The sequence below is a fragment of the Aythya ferina genome, assembly GCF_964211825.1.
Source record: "Aythya ferina genome assembly, chromosome: 17".
NCBI classification, from domain to species: Eukaryota; Metazoa; Chordata; class Aves; order Anseriformes; family Anatidae; genus Aythya; species Aythya ferina.
The window spans coordinates 2,083,907-2,106,782 of record NC_140316.1 but is presented as its reverse complement, the minus strand read 5'-3'; the positions used below and the strand labels follow the sequence as shown (position 1 = coordinate 2,106,782).

The window sequence follows — 22,876 nt, the reverse complement described above, 5'->3', positions numbered from 1 at the left end:
CTTAGAGGAAACGTAGGCGTTTTCCCCGCAGTTCTTGCAACGTGCATCACACGTTCTGCTCCCAGGTCTTCACTGTTTCCCCGTTCTGGCTGCGCGTTTTGTTGGGCATCACCATTCGCCTGCCCCAGCGGATGAGGACACGGCAGGGGGGGTGAGGCGCAGGGGACGAACCCGCACCGCGGGCGGCTCCTGCGCGGCTGTGGCCGTGTCCTGGCGGCTCGTCTACCCCCGGACTCCCTGGACCGCCGGTCCCCGGGTGCTGGGGCTGGGAGCAGGGGCACCGGGGGGCGCCGGGGCTGGGCCCGGCAGCCCCGCTCCGCCCCGCTCCGCCCCGCTCCGCGCCCCCCTGCCCGCGGATTGGGGCTGCCGGGCTGCCCGCTGCGAGGCGGGGCTGGGCTGGGGCGCTTCTTTAGCTGCTCCTTTCCCTCATCTTTTTGGGATTTTCGTGACGCCTCCCGCCTTAAGGCTCTGCCTTGTCTCAAACAGCAACCGCGGCTCGCGGAGGATGGGCCGGAGCCGGCGGAGGCGGGCGGCCGGGGGGGAGGCCGGGGCAGGGGTCGCGGGTCCCGGGCCGGGCTCCAGCCACGCTGCCCCAGCCGGGGCTCCAGGTCCCCGCTGGCCTCGAGAGCCGTGAGCGCTGCCGTGCCGCTGGCCCCCCCGCTGGCGGAAAGTCAACCAAGTCAATGAGGAGACTGAGAACTTGAGGGGGGAGAAGGGGGGAAGAGGGAAAAAAAAAAAAAAGGCGAACAGCAAGGCAACCCTGCCTCCGTGCCTGGGTGCTTTGCGGGCTGAGCAGCAGCGCCTAAAGGCAAAGTTGGGCGCCCTGGGCTCGCCGGGATGCGGGCACGGGCTGGGTGAGCGCAGAGCCCTCGGCCCCTGCCCAGCGTCTGGCCGTGGGGGGCTGCGGAGGGGGCTGCTCGTCCGCCTCCTGCAGCTGCGGCTCGGAGCCACGGGTGCGCTCGCACCGCTTTGCTATTTCTTTCCCGAGAGGAGAGGGTTTTTCTTTCAGCATCGTCTGTTTTGAAGCGAGGAGGGAGGAGAGGGGAGGGCTGAAGCTAAAGAAGTAAGTCCTCTCTCCGAAGGAAACGCCTTTTGTGCTCTCAAGATGACCTTTGCTGAAAATGCAGTCTCTTCAGCTGACCGATCTGTATTTTGACTACAAAGTGCGTGAAACTCAGCCCTCACTTCCCTACCAAGCCTAGGATGTGTACTTCTGGGATTAGCAATATGGGGCATCTGTTGTCGCCTCTCCTCTTGAGCCTGGCAGCAGTTTTTTCCAAAGGTAAGGCTCACTCTGTTTCATTGCATCTTGTTGTTTATTTTACATACACAACCTCTGTCCCCTGTCTCTGTGATGTCTTGAATGTTGATACTCACAATTCATGACTGCAAGACTTGGGGGGGAGTCATGTGTTAGTCAAAAACAAAGATATCCTGGTGGGAAATCCTCAGTGGCAGGAGTTATTTATTTTTGTTTGACTGTGGCAGCCTAGCGGTTTAGGGAGACACTTGTTACCTGCATAGCATATTTTTGATCCTGTAGTAGATGCAGCTGGTGAGCTGAGTTGGGAACTCATCTTTGGATTGCAAAGGGTTTTATTGTCTTGAAATTTGAAATCTTCAGGGTATGGGCTATCGGATTTAGCTGCTCTGCCATTCTGTGTGATTTTTCAAATTAAAAATCCTGTACCTTAGACTTGGCAGTGTTTAACTGGACCAGAGAAATACGTGCTTGCTGAAATGTTTAAAGGCCGTGATAAGAGCCCAAACCAGGTGCCTGGCATTCTGCATGCTGAATAGTTTGAGTGTCCTGACAACAAGTCTTCAGATGCCTCAGTGGTATCTTGCCCACAAGTATGCTTACAGCAAGGATCAGAAAAACAGTGTGTGGACAGTGCACACGTCTGTGCCTATTTAAATATTCCTTTGAACTTTAAAGTTTTCAATGATGGCTGCAGACAAAGATAAATATATTTTTGCATTAGTTAATTGAGATGAGCATTCCTGTGTAATGTAAGTTAGGACAAGTATACATGTGTACTGCAAAGGCATTGCATGTTAACAGCTATATCTTGTCAGGAAAACAAGATTAAAGTTTGCATGTTTGCTCTTTCATGAGGAATAATAGCATATGCATTTAATTTATGAGTTTGCAAACATACTGATAGAGTTCTGCTTAGAGACAGATCACTATTAAAAAAAAGGTATTAATTACTCTTAACACTTTCACACTTCAAGATATCAACACTTTTTTTTCTTAAGTGAATTATTTTTACTAATTTTTTTGTATCCAATATTGAGTTTACTGCCAGAAGGTGAAGTACATAGCCGTCTCTTTCTGTGGCGGTTCCCTATGTAAAATTCACTTCTCCTTCTTTTCTTAGAACAGGTTGAAAAAGAAAGAAACAAAATTATAAGTCTCCTCAAATGTTACCTAAATGCAGTGCCCACATAAGTACAGTTTTAAAGTTGCAATTGGAAATGCATTAGCAGCAGGGATTGGAAGTCTAAGTCCTTTGAAAAGATTACTTCATTCACATGGCACACCAGTAGCTTTTGATTACCCAGCTAGGCTGCGAGTTATGTATTTTATTATGAGCAATATCAGTACTTTGAATAGGCTATGAATGCAGTAAGAATCTTAACTTTTTTTTTTTTTTGGTGTGTTTCAGTTTGCAGCCTTAACGCTGCACTAACAGAGGGCTTGACTGAGATTGCAGCTTATTCCAAGGTTGGGGTGTAAGTGGCATTTAAGTCCTACAGAGTACAGTGCTTGCTTTATTGCCAGCTCAGCAATTATAACATTCATGTATGATTTTATTTTTAAATATTACTTCTCTTTTGAAAGATAAACATAGGCGGAAACTTACACAAGGAAAGGAGGTCTCTCAGGTTGAAAAGAATACTATAGAGACTGATGAGCGAGATTTTTCTATGTATTATAAAGTGCCATTAAATTTGATATTTCCCATTAAATCCCACTTTTCCCCAGGATTCTATTAGAATTACTGGCATTTTCTGTGCTATTTATTTTGCACTTCAGACATCCCACACAGTACTATGTGGTAGCTAGGACTCTGCTATTTGGTAATATAGATATCTATATTTAATGTGATTGTCTGTCCCCATATGAAGTAACAGACTCCAGCTGTGCTACTATGCGTTAGTACTTTGAAGAGACCAGAGAGTTCTAGAGATATACAGCAGGTTTAGATTTACTAGGCAATGCATAAGGTTGATTTCCCCCTCAATCCCTGTAAGAAGATGAACACAAAACAAAAATATAAATCAGACTTGATTACTGCTGCAGGGCATGTTTCTTTGATGCTGTTCTGTTACTAATAGAAAAAATTTCTCATTTATAGTATAATGACAAAGTTTTCCTAAAGAGATACCAAATCTTTTAACCTGCAACAGCAATCAGCTGTCTATTGTGTGTAGGTCTGTGGCTGATTACACAGAGCCATGGCAACACACCTTCTTTCTGCACAGTTTCCAAATGTTTCAGGTAATAATGCTGAAGACTTGAGAATACTACTGTGGTTTTGCTTTGCTTTTATCTTATATATGGAGAAAATAGCTCCAGCTTGAGTAGTAAAATGTTGTTTTCTATAGTGAGCTTCATGTTCTTATTGGAACAATTTGTCACTGATGATATAGTCTACGTATTTAAAATGTTGTACAGCCTAAATGTGTTTGTGTGTGTGTATATATATATGCATGTGTACAGAGAGAGAGAGATTATAATGCTATGTAACTGTAGTTAGGGAGGCAGCTGCATTTTACAGCTTTGTCCTCAACACAGTTTTGGTTTGTTTGTTTGTTTGTTTTTGACTCCGTTCTAGGTAGCCAGTGCTTGCCCGCAGTCAGCTGGGTATTTCACTACTTGGTATCAGCTGTGAAAAAATTCTTTGGAAATATTCAGTTGAAAAAATAGACAAACCCAGGTGATGTTAATGAAAAAAGACTAATACAACAGGCACATGGGCATTTTGTTCCTGTGTTTAAGGTGGAAAACTCTCATTAGCTTCACTGGAGTAGAGTGAAAACTTGATATTGTACTTGAACACTAGATTCCATCCTTGGCCTAAGTCTGTATTGAACTGAACATCTCCTGAAAGTAGCTAAATAATTTTAGGATGTATATTGTGAGACTTAAGGTGGAGGAGCCTTTTACATTATGGATACTTGCTGTCAAATAAAAACAACAACAATAAGAAATTTGAAATTAATTATAAGCTAAAAGAATATCGTAGTGACTTTCTGCCTGTGTTCTGCTGAGCATTCCACATTGTCATTTGGGCTGAAATCTTCCTGCAAGTGCTTTCTAATGAGATCTCAGGCAACGTAGCTGCTGTTTTGATTTGCTTTTTCTCTCAGTTCTTATCAGTGTGGAGGCTTGGCAGATGTGTTAGGCAGGATTACCTTGTATAGCCTGAAGAGTGTTCCCCACAGGCTAGAGATGTGGATACTCCATTTGCAGCAATGCCAGCCTCTAACTATAGGAAAACTGGGGGAAAAAAACTCCCAGAAACCAAACTCCCAAATGTTTAGCTTTGACTGCATTATAGGAGATAAGCATGAGGATATTTGGATTTAATTTGCTACTGTTTCCTTTGAAATTATTCATGTTATAGTATTCTTTGAACCCTCTTGATACCCAATGAATCTTATAGTATAGAATATCTTTGTCTCATCATGGACAAACTCTCTTTGGCTTTCTCTATGTAGTTTTATTCATTTCATGATGATACTTACTGTCAGAATATGTCATTCTGTCCACAGTAATTGCTGAAATAATTAAGTTATGATTTCAGTGGATTATATCTTTGTGAATTGTAGCTACATAGGGAGCCATATTCCTTCATTTTAATTTTACTTGTGCATCCACTGGCAGTGGTGTACAAAGAACAGGACAGCTGAGCTCCCTGGTTATGTTCCATCTTCCAGGGTGCTGTGGGCCATTTCTGAAGATGTGTGTGTGCAGATCTTTCACTGACATTGAAGTGCACTGTGAACGTAGTATAAATAGAAACGTGGAAAATGAAAAGCTGAGGAGTGCAACAACCTGTGTTTCAGCACTACTTACTTTGTATCATTACTCTGGAATACTGACTACATAGGAATGGAAAATGGTGTTGTATATGGGGTTAAAATTGAAGATGATTCTATTTGGTTTAAGATATGTATTCTTTTTTCCCCTTCCGTCTTGATGGTGACTAGACAGGAGTTCAGAATTGAAATTCAATTCATGTTGACAGATTTTGATGGTGATGATGAGGGACATGTGCTTTTTCTTGAAGTAACAGTGTTGACCCAGGCACCTGCTGCTCTTGCTGTGCAGTTGATATGTATAGAAAATTCACTGCATGCTGATTTCAGATGGCTACTGCTTAGATGAACATAAAGTACAGGTATGGTCAGTAAGAGTTTTTCTCTTAAGCTTTGTCTATGTGCAGAAATCAAAAAAGTTAGCTTGAAAATTCAAAAGATAAAAGAAATCTTTCTAGCTTAGGGCTCAAGCTGTTCCCATGAAACCAAAGTTTTTGTATATTGTCCCAGCTGCATTAAATTTACTGTCTTTTGAGGCATTATGTGAGGGAAGGGGAAACTGAATTGCACTTTTTTTTTGCGCTCATTCTGTTTCTTGCCACAGTGTACTTCTGGGAGAAGCCCAGTTTTGGTTTCTTTCAGCAAAAATCATAAATTCAGACTAAACTTAAAAATTCTACAGCTAGACCGATGTTTTATTTGTCAGCTGCAATGCTGGTTTAATGTGATTTGGTTTCTATTTCCCTGTAATGCTCTCATTTTTTACTTCTGTCTTTTCTTTTATTAGTTCTGTGGGACTGGCAAGCTCTGTGACACCAACTAATGTTTTAGGTATTAATAAAAGCAGCTTCATTCAATAAAGATCTGTTTTATTTAATAAAAGAGAGAATCAAAATATAATCTGACTTTTCATACTGCATTCTCATTCAATCAGCCTCCTGAGGTTATTGTGGATGCCAAGTCTAGTGGCAGTCTATCACTGGTCCTAGGATATGTAAACATGTCTCCAGACTGATTGATTGCACAAAAGCTGAAGAGGCAGCTGAGGTTCATTGCAGGTTTGGTTTCTAAAGTGTTACATTAAATTACTTGATTTTCACCAGTCTTCATAATATTGCCTGTTGCAATATTAATGACAGTTCAAAATGAAGTGGATTCTAAATAGTTCAGAGACATTTAGATAACACTAATTATTATGAGTACTTTGAAGGTACATATTTGAGGATGTTAGGCTACTTCACCCTGCTCTGCAGGGGGAAAACTAACTCTAGAAAGAGGACTGGTTTCTTCATGTCCTTGATTTCTTCTTATATTGAATAGAATTAATTCCAGTATAAGATGCTAATCTGATGGTCCCACAGAGCTAATGGATTCGAAGTCCTCATAGTTCAGAGTGCAGCCTTTGCAGCATCTCTGCAAGCTTCCACTTACCATTTTAGTAGTGTGACTTAAACTTGACGAGAGGATGATATAACTTACAGGTCTGTGATATAAGATATTAGGTCCATCCATAGATCTACAGTGGGTGTGATCCGGAGCCCATTACAGTCAGTATATGGGTTTCCGCTGCTTTTAGTGAGCCTTAGTTCACAGTGCAGACAGTTTTCTGGTGCGGTATTTTTCAGCCTGTGGCCCACACACTGGTGGTGATTCACAGAACATCTCAGTGGTGTTATGAAGCCAGTGCCAGAAATCTCATGCATGCAAGCTAGAAAAGAACAAAGGGAGGAAATAAAAGTAGCAAGAGTGCTTTCAGAGTGCATCCCAATTTCTCTTTGGTTGTAAACAAAGACCTTTGTGACAATACTGTGCAAGATGGTCTGGATTTCTTTCAAAAAACAAACAAACAAACAAAAAAAACAACCTTAGATTGCTCTTGTCCTTAAAAGATTTGAGGAAAAACCACTGTAGTAGACTAAATGTAGTAATTTAAAAAATTCTCTAAACTGGTACTGCCTCAGTAATTCAGACACAGTAACTGATGGTGTGTTTCTAATCACCCCAACACAGGTTCACTTAAATCAACATTGAGCAGTGGTTCAATGAAGCAAGGTAGGAGTAGTCTGCCTGTCACTCATGGCATCTGCACTGCAGGGTCAATTAACTTCCAAAAAAGCTTCTGCTGTCCTCATAAAGGATGTTTGCTTGCTTTTACACCCTCAGACTTATTTTTTAATTAAAGTTTCCAGAAAGATTTTTGAAGGGAATTTTCTGTATTGCACAATTGCCTCCATGCAAGTTGCTCAGCACAATGCAGGCACTTCTGTTTCTTGTACAGACCACATAGAAATGGTTGGCAGTGGAAGTACCTAGGCTGATGCAATGTTTCACAAAATTTGACATGTATGATCTTTCCTCCCTTTCTGTAGTCAGTTCATCTTCTCATAGGCCCATCTAGATCCATTTTAAAGTTACTTTGATTTGGTTTGTTCAGTCATTTGGATTTTTGGTGGTAAATAAAAACTTCAGTGACAATGTTGTGTAAGATGATCTAGATAATCAGAAGCTGTTCCAGCAATTTGCTATAGTAATGGTTAGTAACCCTCTTCCAGTCTTAGTTTATTCAATAACATTCTATACCAATTTCCTTTTATGCTAATGGTATCCTTTAATCTCAAAAGCTCTTCTCATTGGTGGAACACATCGGACCTCATTAATTGCAGCTTTGCAGGTAGAGTAAGCAAAATAAAACCATATGTAAAAAGGAGCGCGTAGGCTGTAAAACACGAGAATGAAGATGGGTATTGAATAACACAGATCCTACAAAAAGAGCAAAATAAATGAGTTAGCTACATACAAAAAAGTAGCAGAAGAAATAATAGGGCCATGCAGAAGTGTGGAAGGATGTCAGTACACTTTATTCTTGGCATATACAACATATGAGGTAGACTAAGAAGCAGACACTATCAGATGTCGGCTCTAGCTGAACCAGGATGCCTTACAATGTTCCTTTTCCGTCTATTTGCTGTCAAGGTAGGCAGTCTGCAGAATGCTTGCTGTGAAGCAAGGCAGCTGTCCAGATATCCATGCAGCTGAGGCTGCATGTCTTGTGTGCTACCAAAGCTTCTGAATGAGTGAGCTTAGTTGCATCTAATGCTAAATGATCTCAGAGCCTTCAATTTAATTGGCTCGCAGCATCGCTTACTTTATATTTGAAATGCACATTTTGTCTTTAATATACCTTATACCAGTGCATTGCACAAGAAGAGAAATCCAAAGTTGGCAGAGATAACCAGCCAATAGAGCGTCTGTCTGAATATGAATCCAATTCATGATATAGCAATGGTAACAATTCTACTTAGTCTTCAATGGGTGCACTTATCAAAGATCCTGGATTAACAGATAATCATGTGCTCCAATTTTCTACTAAGCCAAGGTGATTAATTCCAGCAATCCTTAAGAAAAGGAAACAGTGGGGATTTGAATGTTATTCACACTTTCCTACTCTGTAAACAGCATAGGATAAATACTATTAGAATTTTCACTGCTCTGTTCTGTTTACACTAATTGTCACCATGTCACTTTGTTTTGGATCTCTCAAACTCAGATCATAGGAGTTAGGCACTTTGGGAATTAAGCTCACCTACAGAATTTGGCTCATGTGAAAACATTAGAAAAACTTGGTCTAGCTTCTACAGAAGAGAATAGAAAAGGGACATCTGCAAAAGAAGTGTCTGCTGACCTGCCCACATGTCCACTAGATGTGTGGGCATCCAATTTGTGACCAACTGAACTTTGTCAGCCAGACTCAGGGCAAGACCACTTTTCCCAAACATCTCCAGAGAGTTTCTTTGTCCCCATTCTTAGACATCCTGCTGAAATGCTAACTGCTCAGTAATCCTGTAAATCAGAGTGTGAAAAGACGTGGATCCAAGATTTAATGGACACTTTTGAAAATCTTAATCTTTGTGAGTTGTGGTGTCACTGACAGTGACAAAGAGCTGTTATATCTTCTATACAAAAGCAAGGTATTGCTTTTTAGAGCTTGAGATGATGCTCTCCATGTATTGTTTCCTTGTTTACTAAGGGTTTATCTGTAAAAGTTCTTTTATTCCATATCCTTGTCCATGTTATTGGGCAAAAAATTGTAAGGGGATCATGACTTCAGCTGTGCTCTGCTTTCTCCTATGGCGGTTGACTGTGTCCCCTGCAGCAGTTGTCTGATAAAAGATGATTTCTTGCATACTGAACGCTTGTGCACAGTAGGATTCTGTTACATACTTCTGACTCTTTGACACCAACTGCCCACTAAAGTGGTTTTAATGGGTTTCCACTGAGCCAGGCTGTACTACAGCCCTGACAGCATGCTTCCTATTAAAAAAAAAAAAAAAAAAAAAAAAAAAATCTCTTCAGAAAATCTATTTCTGAACATTGGCTTCTCCAACAAAATTGAGGATTACATTATGTTTGGTATTCTGGAGGCAGAAATATCTCTATTTGATATGGAAAAATGACTGATAAAATGGTCTTGCAATAGTGCTATTTTTTTAATGATCTTATAAAACATTATTTCTTGTTCCATTCCCCCCCCATCCACCCTTTTTTTTTTTTTTTTTTTTTTTTTTTTTTTTTTTTTTTTTTTGTCAGGTATTATCGTCTGCTTACAGAAATGCAATAATTTCACCTTTTCAGAATTATTATTATTTTTTAATTGAAAGCTGAGGAATGTAGTGGTTTACCATGGTGATTTAGAAGCCAGGGTGTCCACTGGCCAGTTCTCTGCTATTTTTTTTTTTTTTTCCTTTTAATCTGTCTTTCCTTCTCAGAATGCGAGTTCTTCATAGAAGGATCTATTTATTGGTGCTTGCATAGCATTTGCTCCTCTCTTCAGATGAGGCTGTACGTTTTACCACATTACAAGTAGTTAGTTAATGGTTTGAGTTAGGCTGTTAGAAATGGAAGCACAGCATTCTGATTGGCCTGGTCATTGGACAGCATTAAGAATTCAGAGGTCTGTTAGAATAAAGAATAAGAGTACGAAAAGGGAAGAAATAAAGATGAGAAGAAAGCGTCTGTGTGAATAAAAAATTTGAAAAGCTTAACTAGATCCTATCCGCTGATGTTACAATTAATAAACTGTCTAAACCTTTTCAGACAGTGATATGATACAGGATACTGAGGTCCTTATAAAAAGGATAAATTAAAGATAATTTCATATTTCTTTGTTACAATCCATATTACTAAACTATTAAAGAAACACCTGCTGTTGAACAACTGTGTTAATAATGCAACATTACTTACAATGAAAACATATATATATATATATATTATTTATTTATTTATTTATTTTTTCTTCTGGCAGGTGTTACAGATATTAGAAATATTTCATTCCTCCTCTACTCCTTCATGTCTTTGGGGTTTATTTTAATCTCCTTCATGTCTATAAGTTGCAAGCATACTGGGTAGTGTTGGTGACTGTGGTGAACTTGTGAAAGGAACTGTTGGCTAGTCTTCTGTTATTGATGGGATGTGAAAATTGAAACTGGTAGAATGAGTGTATTTTTCTGAACTTCTGAGCTGACTTGTTGAGAACACAGAATCAGAGACAATCGTGTTCTTCAGTATTGAAGTTCTCTTTTTGCTTAATTACATGGATTTTGACCTCCAGCCAGAGTTAAGGTTTCCTTCTGAAGCATGTATTTCTTTTGTCTTTTCCATGTCCCCCTATGCAGTGCTACTCCTGGTTTGTAGGTCTGTGTAGGGAGTTGATACAAGATATTTGAACCACTATTTCTAACTGCCCACTGACTGGAGAATAACTGATGCTGAAGTCTCCAAGGATGGTCTTTCACAGTTTTTTGTTTTAAGTGAATAGGCCATGAGGTTAAGGCAGCTTTTCAGTAGACTGTGAGATGAGCAATGTCTTCAAATAAAAACCATAAAAGACATTTGTGACAGTCATTAGCTTTGGAACCTTTTATTAAAAAAGGCATTTAGCATTTTTAACCTGTGGAATATGCATATGGTTGTACAACTTCTCAGAAAACTGGCAACAGTTCCAATGACCATTTAATAAGAAATAGTCAATGTCAGAGCTATGTTAATTAAAATTTTGAATTACATGAATCTTTGCTGTTTTTTTTTTTTTCCCTTTTCCTTCCTGGCTAGTTTGGTTGAAAGGTTGTGGACCATCTTAGCAATAACGCACCCAAGTGCAGGTTCCCTGTATGTTCCAGTAGATTTCTTTGGACTTGCTGCCTTTTGAAATCAAACAGCTTCCTGAGGTCCAGAATTCATACTAAATTTTATGGATGAAATCTCAGGTTAGACAAAAATACATAGCAAATATCACTGTGAATCCCCTTGAGAAACAAAATGGTATTTCCCAAACACTAGCTAGCAGGCTGATATTTTGAGTTCTGTCTCAGTGCTCCTTTTTCTTTGCTTTGTTTGAGTAATGGATGAAATGCTAACTAAAATAAATACCTAAGATCTGTGATTCCTACACAGTTCTTTGTGGCTGCTGCTAGTTTTTTTTTTTGTTTTCCCCTTTTGTCCTATCACAACTTTGGATAGTTCTGTAGATGTTCCCTGCTTTTTCTGCTACAGTAGTTTAAAATACATATATCAGCAATCACCTGTCTCTTTTCTTGCCTATTTAGACTCTTTATCTGAATAGCAATAGTAATGGTACAATGGTACAATGATCCCTGCTGAAGCACTTATTTGTTTGTTTTCTTTCTATTTCTATGCAGTCACATGCTCCTTTCATTCCTTCATCTGTTCCTATGAAAAGATGCATTGGTTTTGGATCAGATCCTGAAAAATATGTTTATAAGTGGAGAATACTATACATAGTAGCCCTTTTTCATGGTATTTATAGTTATGATGGTTAAAGTATCTTTGCATTATAGGTTCTCATCAAGTAATCAAATTGCATCGATAATAGTAAAAAGGATGGTTCATGAAGAGATTCTTTTCAGCAGCTTTAGAAGAGAACGATGAATTTGGCAGCATATTTGCAGTGCTAACAAATCTGGGCTTTGGAAGTCTAAATCAGGAACACTGAGTTCAAAACTGAAGATCCCTCACAGAGATGTGCTGATAATAATTGCCTTTGGTTGCAGGGAGGAGCACTCAGACCTCAGATGATTTTAGTTGTTGCCGCAGGTCATATGACAGTCTCTCAGGTAATCAGCTCTGTCAAACCAAGAGTCCTTAAGGCCTACATCTTCTGTCTTGAGGGCTTTTGGGAGACAGTGAAGGTCAAGGGACAAATTAAGATTCCACAACAAATGCAAAGAGTGTTATAGGGTATTATTTGGTGTAACAGGACTGTTCTAGTGTTCTGGTTTGTTCTGTGGAGTTCTAAAGCCCGTGATTTCTTCCTACTTCTTTTTTGTGTTTGCCAGAGGAAATTAGCTGGTATCCTGGTCTTCATACCTGTGGTGACACTGTGCCATTCCCTCAGTTTCTTTGGTATGGTCTTGGTCTTTGGCTTTTTGCAAAAGTTTTCTGCCAGTTTGATCTTTTTGTCAGAAAAAAATCACATTCTTGCACTTGTTTTACTTTTTTTCTGATGGATGGGCACTGTCAGAATCTTTTCTGGATTCTATGGAATTTTTGTAGCAGTTTGTTCTATACTTGTTTGGCATCTGTTTTAGGAATAGAAAATTTATTTCTTTATTTAGTTCCTCTACTTGATTTACCTTGTCTGGAGGAAAGGAGGCTAAGAGGTGACCTTATTGCTCCTTACAGCTTCCTGAGGAGGGGAAATGGAGACGGAGCTGCTGTTCTCTTCTCCCTGGTAATCAGTGATAGTATGTTCAGGAATGGCACAAAGCTTGCCGGGGAGGTTCAGACTAGATAGTAGGAAAAAATTCTTTACTGTGAGGGTGGTCAAACACTGGAACAGGCTCCCTAAAGAGGTGGATGATGCCTCGTGCCTGTCAGTCTTTTAGAGGTATTTGGATAATGCCCTTAATAACATGCTTTAACTTCTTCAGGGCTAACCTAAAAAAAAGTGGTCAGGCAGCTGGGCTTGTTAAACTCTCTAGGTCCCTTTGAACTAGTCTATATTCTGTATTGTTTGTCCTGGTCTATATCCAGCTGGTCATCTGCAAATGCTACTTACTGGTGCCACTTCATTTTCTTCTCCAATGACTGAACAAATGTTTCTCAGACATTCAGGAAACGAATTCCTCCATAGTTCTTGCAATTTCTGTTGCCTCCTTCCTTCCAGTAATCAGTGCTACTACTGCTTTCTTTCCAACTGCAAAACCAAGTCTTATTTTTAGCACTGAAATGAACAGAAGGAATCATGGAGAACAGGCTATAATCTTAGATTTTGAGATGACATTGAACTTGCAGTACTGACCTGTAGGGGTTTTCAGAAAATAATTGGAAAGTTAGGCTGGGAGCCCAGAAATTTAAGATTGAGGGCAAGCATGAAGAAATGTATAAAAATTGGAAGATGACAAAAAGAAAGAAAGATCAGACTGTGTTCTACTCTGCAGACTCTGTGTTCTGTGCTGCAGAGTAAGAACTGGTAGTGAAGAATGGGATTGTGGAGATGGGGTAATAAAGAAAATCAGAGTATATGCTTCATGGGCTCTGTGACCTGTTTCAGTCAGTATGGACATGTATGGACAGACAGTGCCCATCACCAGAATGGTTCCAGGTGGTCTGATGTCCTCACACTCCCCTGCCACATACACATACCATAGCCCAGTAGCAAATAACACACACATTTGACCTTATTTTATATAATTTTGCCGTTTAGTAAGATAACTATCTCTCTGTATAGATCTATACATATATTTACATAGATCTAGCCATCTCTATATAGCTATCCTACCAACCTGTAGAATTGCCCTCACTGTAGTTAAAGCAGTTTGAACTAAGAGGACATAATCCAACCTACACAAAATGTATTTTGGCTAAAGAGCTTAGATGATACAGGGCAATGGGGAATTGAGCATTGAAACTATTGTGTCTACCATGCAGTGTTATACCGAAGAACTGGGAAAGGAGCTTTGTTCTGTTCACCAAAACAAGTGAAATGTTCTGGAATTTTTAAACCAGTGGAACGTCCCTGGTGGGAGACAACTGAAATTTTAACTTTAGTTTCAGTTTAAAACAAATATTGCAACATCATCATTTTTCATACCATAAATCACTCTTGATTTTGCCTCTCTATAGTAATCTAATGTCACAAAGAACCAAGGTGGATTTTTGCTTGTTTTCATAATTATTTCATGTCACTTTCTCACCAACCTGAAAGGAAAATTAAATAACTGATGCTCACTTATTTCTTTATATTCAGTGGTTGAAAAGAGCTCTTTTGTTTTTGCAGTGAAATGTTTTCTCATTCATGTGAGCTTCTTAATTCTCACCTTTTTTTTTCTTTTTTTTCTTCTTTTTTCTTTTTTTTTTTTTCTTTTCTGTAGCAAAGGGGTTTTCTCAGCATTCCTTCCTTTGTATAATGGAGGCTCATACTTAGCAAATACCCTCGGTGTTCTTCCTTGACCTGCTGGCAAAAGGTGATATTGAAATTGTTTTTGTTTCCTTCTCAATTGAAACAGATTGCACGGCTTTTGCAAATAGACATTGCCTTCTGCCCTGGAAAACTAGTCATCAAATGTGCTGGTAAGAGAGAAATGATGGATTTTGTGGTACTATAGATACCATGCAACTTAAGGGGAAGAAATTATGAAACGAGGTGGTATTTTATACTGCAATGAAAACTGTGCTAAATGCTGTGAAAACACAGACAGAAACAATAAATCTTTTGGAGTCAAGGTCTAGATTTGCTGGAGAAATGTGCAGAAACTTTATAATTTGGCTATGGAGAATGGTTATAACAGACCTGGAATTTAAAAGGTGTTTTCCTCAGGTATAGTGCTGGCACATTAGCTTAACAGCAGTGCTTTTCCATATTTTGTCTTGAATTCTATTTGCTTAAATCTAGATGGTTGCCACAAAAAAGTATTTGATACAATGCTGTAAGAGTCAGAAAACTTGTAACTGCTTATTGCTAATCTAAATCTGAAAATTATCATGGATGGTATGGCTCCTTAGTAAGCTAAATCATCCTCAGTTGGGATTGCTGCAGTTCCTCTTTCTCTCTTATGTTGCTTTGGCACTTACGCAGTTGAGTGCAAAGAGCCATGCAGAGAGTTGACTGATCCAGCTGAAAAGCCATCTTTTTTTTTTTTCCCTTCATTTGTTTGTTGCTTTTTTTTTTTTCTTTAGACACCAAGTCCAATAGTCCCTGCAGTTGCAAAATGAGGTAGTTGAGCTCCCTGATCTGATGGAAAACTAACCTACTGAAAAGAAAAGCTTTCCAGCAGATATGGGACTGTGAATCACCTCACCCTGAGGCCACATCCTCTGCATATCTGAGATAAATAAAGACTAAGGAATCTGTGGCTGACAATGGAAGCAGAATGGCTTCTTTGGGAAATAGCCTTAAATTGTGCTTTGTGTTTGTGGTATCAAACTGCACCTTCAGTAATTGTTTCCAGGCCTTTTCATTCTCATTTCTTTGTAGAAAAATCATGATTGCAGAAATCAGATGTACAAGCCTTTTGGAGTGGCGTGACATGGAAACCAGTCAAAACGGAAAAAAGTTTCCATTTTTGGCTGATTGGCCTTACCAAGCAACATCCCATTCCATCTATAAATCAGAAACACTTTAAAAATAATAATCTAATAGTAATATTTCATTATGACCAACGTAAAGCCAATTCAAGTTGGACAAAAATATGATGATCAATAAAAAAAAAATATTATCAACCCCAGTTCTCCCTCAGTAAACTTGTTTTCGTTGCTTAGTTAAATTTTTGGGGTGAGGAAGATTCCCACAGATGATGATGATAATGTGGTGGAAATCACTAATCTTTATAGTTTGGCTCAGCTATAATATTCCAACCTGATATGGATACTACATATCTGTATGCCGAGTGTTTTGATGAGCAAGTTGAAAGATTTTTGGAAACACCTTTATTCTTTGTCCAGCCAAACTAAATCTAAGTAGCTGAGTTCCATAGCAATGATGATAGAGACTGTAGTATGATATTGAAAATCACACAAGAGTTTCCAGGAAGAAACTTGGACTTTATTTCCTAGCCCCAGCCCCATAGCTGTGGACATTTCCAGTTACCGCCAATGGCTGCTGTTTCAACAGTTTCCAAAAAGCTGAGCATCCCCTGTTCATAATCATGGACCTAGGCCAGCCTAGTGTTTTCTTTTTGGCTTTCCATTCTGTTCTGAGCATTACAGACTACTATTGTATGAGATCTCTCACATCTTCCTATCACCCAGGCAGTTCCCTGTTCTTACTCACTTTTTTTTTTTTCTATCCTTATGAACTAGTGCTGTGACTAAATTGGTAAGTCTCAATAGCTCATCATGTCTCATGTAGGCTTGCTGTTTCTGACCCCCGTTTTCTCTTCCACTGCCAGAATGTACATACTGGTAGACAGATACCATCTGGGAATTGTAAAACTCTCACAAGTACCACAGCTATAGTTTGTGTGTATCAAGATACAAGGACTACTACAAATGCTAACTAATCTGCATTGGAGTTGCAATTTTTTAAAACGATGTCCATCTTGATTCTTAAGGCATCCAGTTTTAGGTCAAAATCTGTAAGATCACAAGAGTTTTTCTTTTTATTACAGTGGAATGGTTAAACCAGCATGGGGGCAAATAGTTGTTTGAGTCATGCACCAATTCCTAATTATATTTGTGTGCTTCCTTGATGGAATTCAAATAAATAATTTTGTTGTGTGAAAGAAGTAGCATTATATTTATTTCTAAACTTTTTTTAAGATGTCAGCATGTAGCCCTGAGGATATGAAAGAAAGGTAGAACTTGTCAGCCTCCCTGCCTGTTCTGAATTAGTCTGAACCTCTTGGAAATGAAAGGTTCAGAGAGCACAGATGGAATAGATTGAAGTAGCAGCTTTGAGTGAATTGAAAGGGCAAGTTTACTGCCTAATCATGATCTCTATGAGCAGAAAGATACCCAATAGATATAGATTGAAATTGTCAGACACTGTAAAATACTCAAAAGAACTGTTCAAGGCCTCTTCCATTCCAGTTCTTGCTTATAGTAGCCACCTTTTTAATTAAAATCTCGTTTGTTTCCATGCAATGAAAGTAAAACATGGAAGTATATAATATTTATTGAATTGTTGAGCCATTTGTTGGTGTTTTTTTTTTTATTGGCATTTTTCTTTTAAGATAAAAAGAAAATTGCACAAGTACATCTGTTTGGAGATTATATTTCTTCATTCTGTAGATGAAAGCTGAATTTGCAGAAACATTTGGCTTTTAACTTAAACACCAAAATGAGTAGTGAGATTTTTAGTTAGTCTCAACATTGTGATGCGTGCTTTCAAGAAAGTCCGTCCTGAAATGTCACAATGGGAAACTGTGAATGTTGAATGCTTGGGAACCCTCCCATGCTAGCTGAGGGAGCAGAGCACGAGAAAATCTAGGTCCTGAATCTTTTGAAAACTTTAGCATAATTCCTAGCTCAGTGGATGGAATCTTGGCTAGGTTTTAAGGATACTGATTTGGTATTAAGAACTATTAATATTGTGCCAAAGGTTGATGAAGTGATTTTTTTAAATTTTGGCTCTCATTTCTTCTGTTTAGAGAAGGGAGTGATATCATACTTAATAGTTTTATTTAAACAGTTTTTGACTCAGTTTTTGACTTTTTAATGTTTGCTTAACTTTAAAAAAATATATATTTATTCTGTATTTGTCTCTTTAGGTTGATCTTTAAGAACTGCAGTGAGCTGTTCAAGATTTATAAACCACCTTCTCATACAGATTTTAAATGCCTAAAATAGGAGACAAAAAGCAAATAGTACACTGGGGTGCTAGTATATGAAAACAGCAGAAGCATTTGAAATTATTCCTTTGTTTTCATTCTAAATAGCAATATCTTTTGTTTTTTAATTCAGATTTTCTGCTCCACTCTATACATTCAATTTCACTGATATCTTTTGCCAGCAGTTTAAAATCTGTCTTGAATTTCAAAGCCACTATCAGAGCAGTCACTAATACCTTAAAGTCCACGATTTGCTCCAAACACCTAGTGTACAAAATAAAGAAATTAAGATTGCTGTAAAACTGTCTTGAAGTGGATTTACAGCTATCCCCTTTTTTCAATGTTAGAACTAAGATTCACATTTTGCTGAAAGACTTGAACTGACAAAAGGACTTTGTACTACAGCCAGTGTTTTTTACTACAAAGTCCTTTAACTTCTCTAGTGCCTTACCAAAACTTTTCTGTAACACTAACAGCCTTGTATGAACTTTAAATATAGGAGGACTTTCCAGAGGTTTTGGTTGCTTTCCTGATGTCTTCGGATGACCTTCTGAAGACATGTGCTAGTTTCAAGTTTTCTTATGCAGAGAGCAATATGTGAGATAAAATTCCTATCACTTCAGATTCAGTCATTGACTTCAGCATGACCAAGACTTCCTTCCCTTACTCTTGATAAATGCTTTGGAGTGGGTTAAAATAAAATCAGATATGTGCATTGTCTCTAAGATGTAATATGAAGTTACACACCTGTGCTCTTTTTTGGTTAAGTCCAGCTCTTCTGCTAGAATTTGCCAAAAAGAAAAAAAAATCCCCTTAAAATGTTTTACTGTATTAAGGACAGATTCAGTCATCGTTAGTCACACTTTTCAAAGTTTTACTCAACAGGAACCCCCTCCAAAATGTTCAGGATGGTAGAAACTGGCTTCTCATATTTGGATGAAAAATAGTAGTAGAATAATGAATAACATGGGACAATACTACAGCTTTAATTTATATACAGAAAATTTAAGCTACGACACAATGCTCTGCTGATGCTGCAAGCTGTTCCTTGTTTTGGAAAAGGTGGAGTAATGTGTTAACAGCATGAATTCAATAAAGAATAGATGGGAAAGTGCATTAGCCATTAGTCTGCTAACTTTATAAGGTGCAGTGTTTTCTCAAGTCTGAGGAACCTAATGAGTTATGATCAGAGGACTGTCAGGCAGCTGCCTTAGCATCATCTACAAAACTGCGCTGATCAACAGTGTGCAAACAGCTCGTGTGTGAGGTGTGTAGAGGTCTGTCCACTGGGCTGCTCGTGCCGTCTGTTTGAAGGAATGGCTCTACACACCAGCTAGGGCTTTTATTATATCACGCATATTTTCTTGTGAATGCTAATCAAAATCTCTCCACTCACAGCTGTGAATTGTTAGTCTGGAAGGTAATAATGTCCACAACCACTTAAGTTTTGAGGTCTCAGCTTATATCTTTGTTTTATCATACATATTCATGTTATTCCTGTTGCTTGAAAGAGGTTGTTTGTAATAGTATGCCTTTTGCTTGTATTTACTGACTTTGGTAGAGAGCTATGGATTTCTTCGTGTCTTGTACCCCTCAGCTTGGCACCACGCTTCATGTTTCTGGTATGCAATGAAAAAATCTTAAAATGAAACAGTGGAATACATTATATCTCTTTAAAGTTTTTAAAGACAAATTACAGGTATTTGAACAAGTGTCTTACCCTGAAATAGTAGAAAACATGTCCAAACAGTGATATCAGTGATATTCTGAATAAATAAATGAAATCCTAGGAAAAATGGTGGAAGCCATGTCTACAGAGGGAGTTTAGTATTAGAAAGGATGAGACTGGATTAAAGGATTAGGTGTTTCAGTGGGACAGCAGGGTTGGGAAGCATCATCAAAGCCATATCAGCCCTCTGTGTGGTTTCTGTGAAGCAGCTCGAAGGGACTGAAAATCAGCAAGTCCTGATGTCCTTTCCAAGCAGACTCCCATTGATTGGCTTGTTCTTTAGACTTTCATTGATTGTAGAATTGAACAACATTCTCCTTTCCCAGGATTAAACAAATTACTGATATTGTGCAAGATGATGATTTTTTTCCTCATTCCCAAATAAAGCTTTTATGCTTCTTATGTGCATGGTACAGTACATATTTGCTTCCTAAAATTACGTTATTATTACGCTGATTCAGAGATGGTTAATATCACAATATCCATTTCTGATTAGAAATGGATATTGTGATATTCTGATTCTATTAAGTTGGACTTGTTTCAAATCTTACCAAATTTGCAGTTTTTAGAAAAATCTAAAATTCCCTTATGAAGAAATCTATAGTCTCATGTTTTTTATATGTGCATAGAATCTGCAAACAGGTGAACTGATTATATACCATTTCAGAGAACTTGGCTACTGAGACATGATTTAGAACACCGGAATAATTCAATAGCTATTTCCCTTGTAGGCTCCCTTTGAATATCTAGTGGGTGTATTGTTCAGAGGCAATTCTCCTTAGGAGGCTGCTTGTCTATGCAAACCCATAGTTATCATGCTAAAGACCTCCTGTTTATTTTTATTTCTTTGGTGGGGACAGAAAGAAAATAATGTTGAGAGCAATTCATTAGTTATTGGTTTTGGAATATAATGTATCACCTTTGTAGTGTCTTCACAGTATATTAATGCAGTTGGGTGTGGTTTTAATGTTGTCTGGTATTGAGAGCTTAACGCTAAGCTACTCTGCACAATATCTAGTATTTCATTATTCAAAAAACAAACAAAAAACAAGTGAACGTAAAACCAGCATGACATTTCTTTAACACCTGCTTGTGCATAAAACAGAATATTTTTTAAAAATCACAGAATAAGTGTTTTAATAAAGAATATGTGAGAATTTGAATTTGGTAATTATTATTAATTCAGGAAAAGAAGTGCAAAATTAGCACAACCTTGGCTGAAGTTTATGGCTTTGAAGAAAATGGAGTCTCAGAGGAACAGTAGGACTCAGGCTTGATTAAACTGGGATTTCAGAAATTCTATGCACTGAATGAAATAAAAAGGCATTCAACCTAATTAGATAGTATTGTGGAGGGATAGGAGGAAAAGAGGTATTTCTCACCCATTGGCTTTTTATACAACCTTTAATCCATGGGGTGTATCTAACTATTTTGGTAGATTTTTTTTTTCTTCTCAAGAGAATTTAGCCTGGAGTTGTAACCTTTTTGATAACTTTGCTTAGGAGGACTTGAGAAGGAAACCATCCAATGTTCCTATTAAAACACAGACTTTCTGCAGGCCTGCTTTGTAATTTTTCTCGATGAAAGAGTTCATATTTGGATCAAATACCTTTCTTCTTTTTTGATGAGGAAAAGATATCCAGGAGGAAATGCAGCTGTTCTCTGTGCTTCTCTCTCCAGTTAGTTGCTTGTCTGTTATGTTAGAAGATGCCCATGAGGAGTCTGAAATGTCACCCAGCTGAAGCCAGTCCAGTCCATCGTTTTGGTACTGTGATAAAAAAAAAAAAAAAAAAAAAAAAAGGAAACACACCTTTTACTGGAATTACTTTTTGGTTATGCCAATGTAAGGGAGGAAATTTAATTCCAAAAATTTACAGTTCAATGGAACAGTGCTTTACTCTTATTTTGTGCTTTTGATCAGGTGGCTTCAAACCACCTTATGAAGGAATTTTGCTGATGAGGAAAATGAGGCTGAAAAAGGCAGCATGCTTTCTTGAAAACAAAGGAGACATTTGGGTTTAGAGTACAGAGATTCCAGAATCCTTCTCTGTGTTAGACTACTTTTCTGCAGGTTTTCTTATCAGGTTTCAAAATTCACACTGAACTCCATGACAAACAGGTTTAGACTACAGAAATACTGTTCCTAGCTGTATGGGTTTGGAGCTTACCCACTCACATTGCAGGGCAATTTGCAATGCTTGTGTCCTTTGGCATTGTGTAACTATGTTTATGTATCTTCAGAAAAGTTGACAAGCTGAATGTGTGCTCTTACTGTCAAATATCTATTTGTTTGGACAGCTTGGCAATCAGTGGAAACATTGTTTAAGGTGCTGCATGCATTTTAGTTAAAGCCTTGATGAAAAGCTTTTTTTTTCTGATGATTGCTTATGGAAACAATTTCCTTGTGGCCTAATAAGTCCCAAGATTAAACAAGTGTAACTGAATTATGTATTTCATTTTTTTCCCCAACATTCTTAAATCAGGAGAATTCCAGTTCTGCAACTACAATGACACAGTTCAAAATGCAGTATCCCAGACAGACTAAAAAACAAACAAACAAAAAAAAACACCACAGGTGTGAAAAGTAAACTGGCACAGCTTGGCTAGGCTGGCTTCTGTTCCAAATGCCAGTCACTCACTTTGAATTTATACTGCAGATCCTAGGTCAGAGTTTGGATTACTCTTAAGAAACGTACTGTTCTTTTTGCTGCTGAAAAGCCTGGCTATAATCCATTAAGTATGGATTTGATATTTTATTTTTCAAAAATGTGAAGGTTTACTTGAAAGAATAGAAGTCTCAGAAGCTTGGGCTGATTCCTATTTTATTCATGACTGGCTTGAATGTACAAAGGACGAATAAGAATTAAAACAAATAATTGTTGTCCAGTTTAAACATCTTGAGGTTAACATGAATTAAACTTGAGTTCTTAAAAATGTAAGGCTACTCGTTGTCTTTCTCTTTCACTGTACTTGAATCTGTCATGTATAAATACTTAGTTTAATCCATGTATCCCATTCACAGAAACAGCAGCAAATCCTTTTAAAATAAATATATTGTATTAGTAAAAGAAGCATCTGCATCCCTGTATTAATAACAGCCCACCCACAACCTTTAAATATCCAATCACTGTAATGGTTTATGTTCAGGAATCAGCTGTAGCAATTTGTGTAATGGAGAAAGCAACTGTTACTGAGCAGTGCTGAATGATCAAATTTTATTGGTTCATAAAAACCTTGGAGGTTAATATCTTTGTTTTGTGAAACAGATGTTTAATTCTGAGCCCAGGCAATTGCCTCTTTCATGTTTGGA

General features: G+C 38.3%; 1 protein-coding gene across 5 annotated transcripts in view; it reads left to right on the top strand.

Annotated features, from left to right (window-relative positions):
* The first annotated feature begins 365 nt into the window (after positions 1 to 365).
* TMEM132D (transmembrane protein 132D) overlaps positions 366 to 22,876 on the top strand; it is a 271,842-nt gene continuing 249,331 nt past the window's right edge. For 3 of the 5 annotated variants that reach the window (XM_084491637.1, XM_084491634.1, XM_084491636.1), the window contains exon 1: positions 366 to 1,282. In XM_084491637.1, the coding sequence (XP_084347763.1) occupies positions 1,204 to 1,282 (79 nt within the window). In that variant the 5' untranslated portion in view covers positions 366 to 1,203. Of the gene's footprint in view, positions 1,283 to 14,617; positions 14,641 to 22,876 lie in introns of those variants that run through there. The other 2 variants (XM_084491638.1, XM_084491635.1) reach the window with 2 other exon arrangements.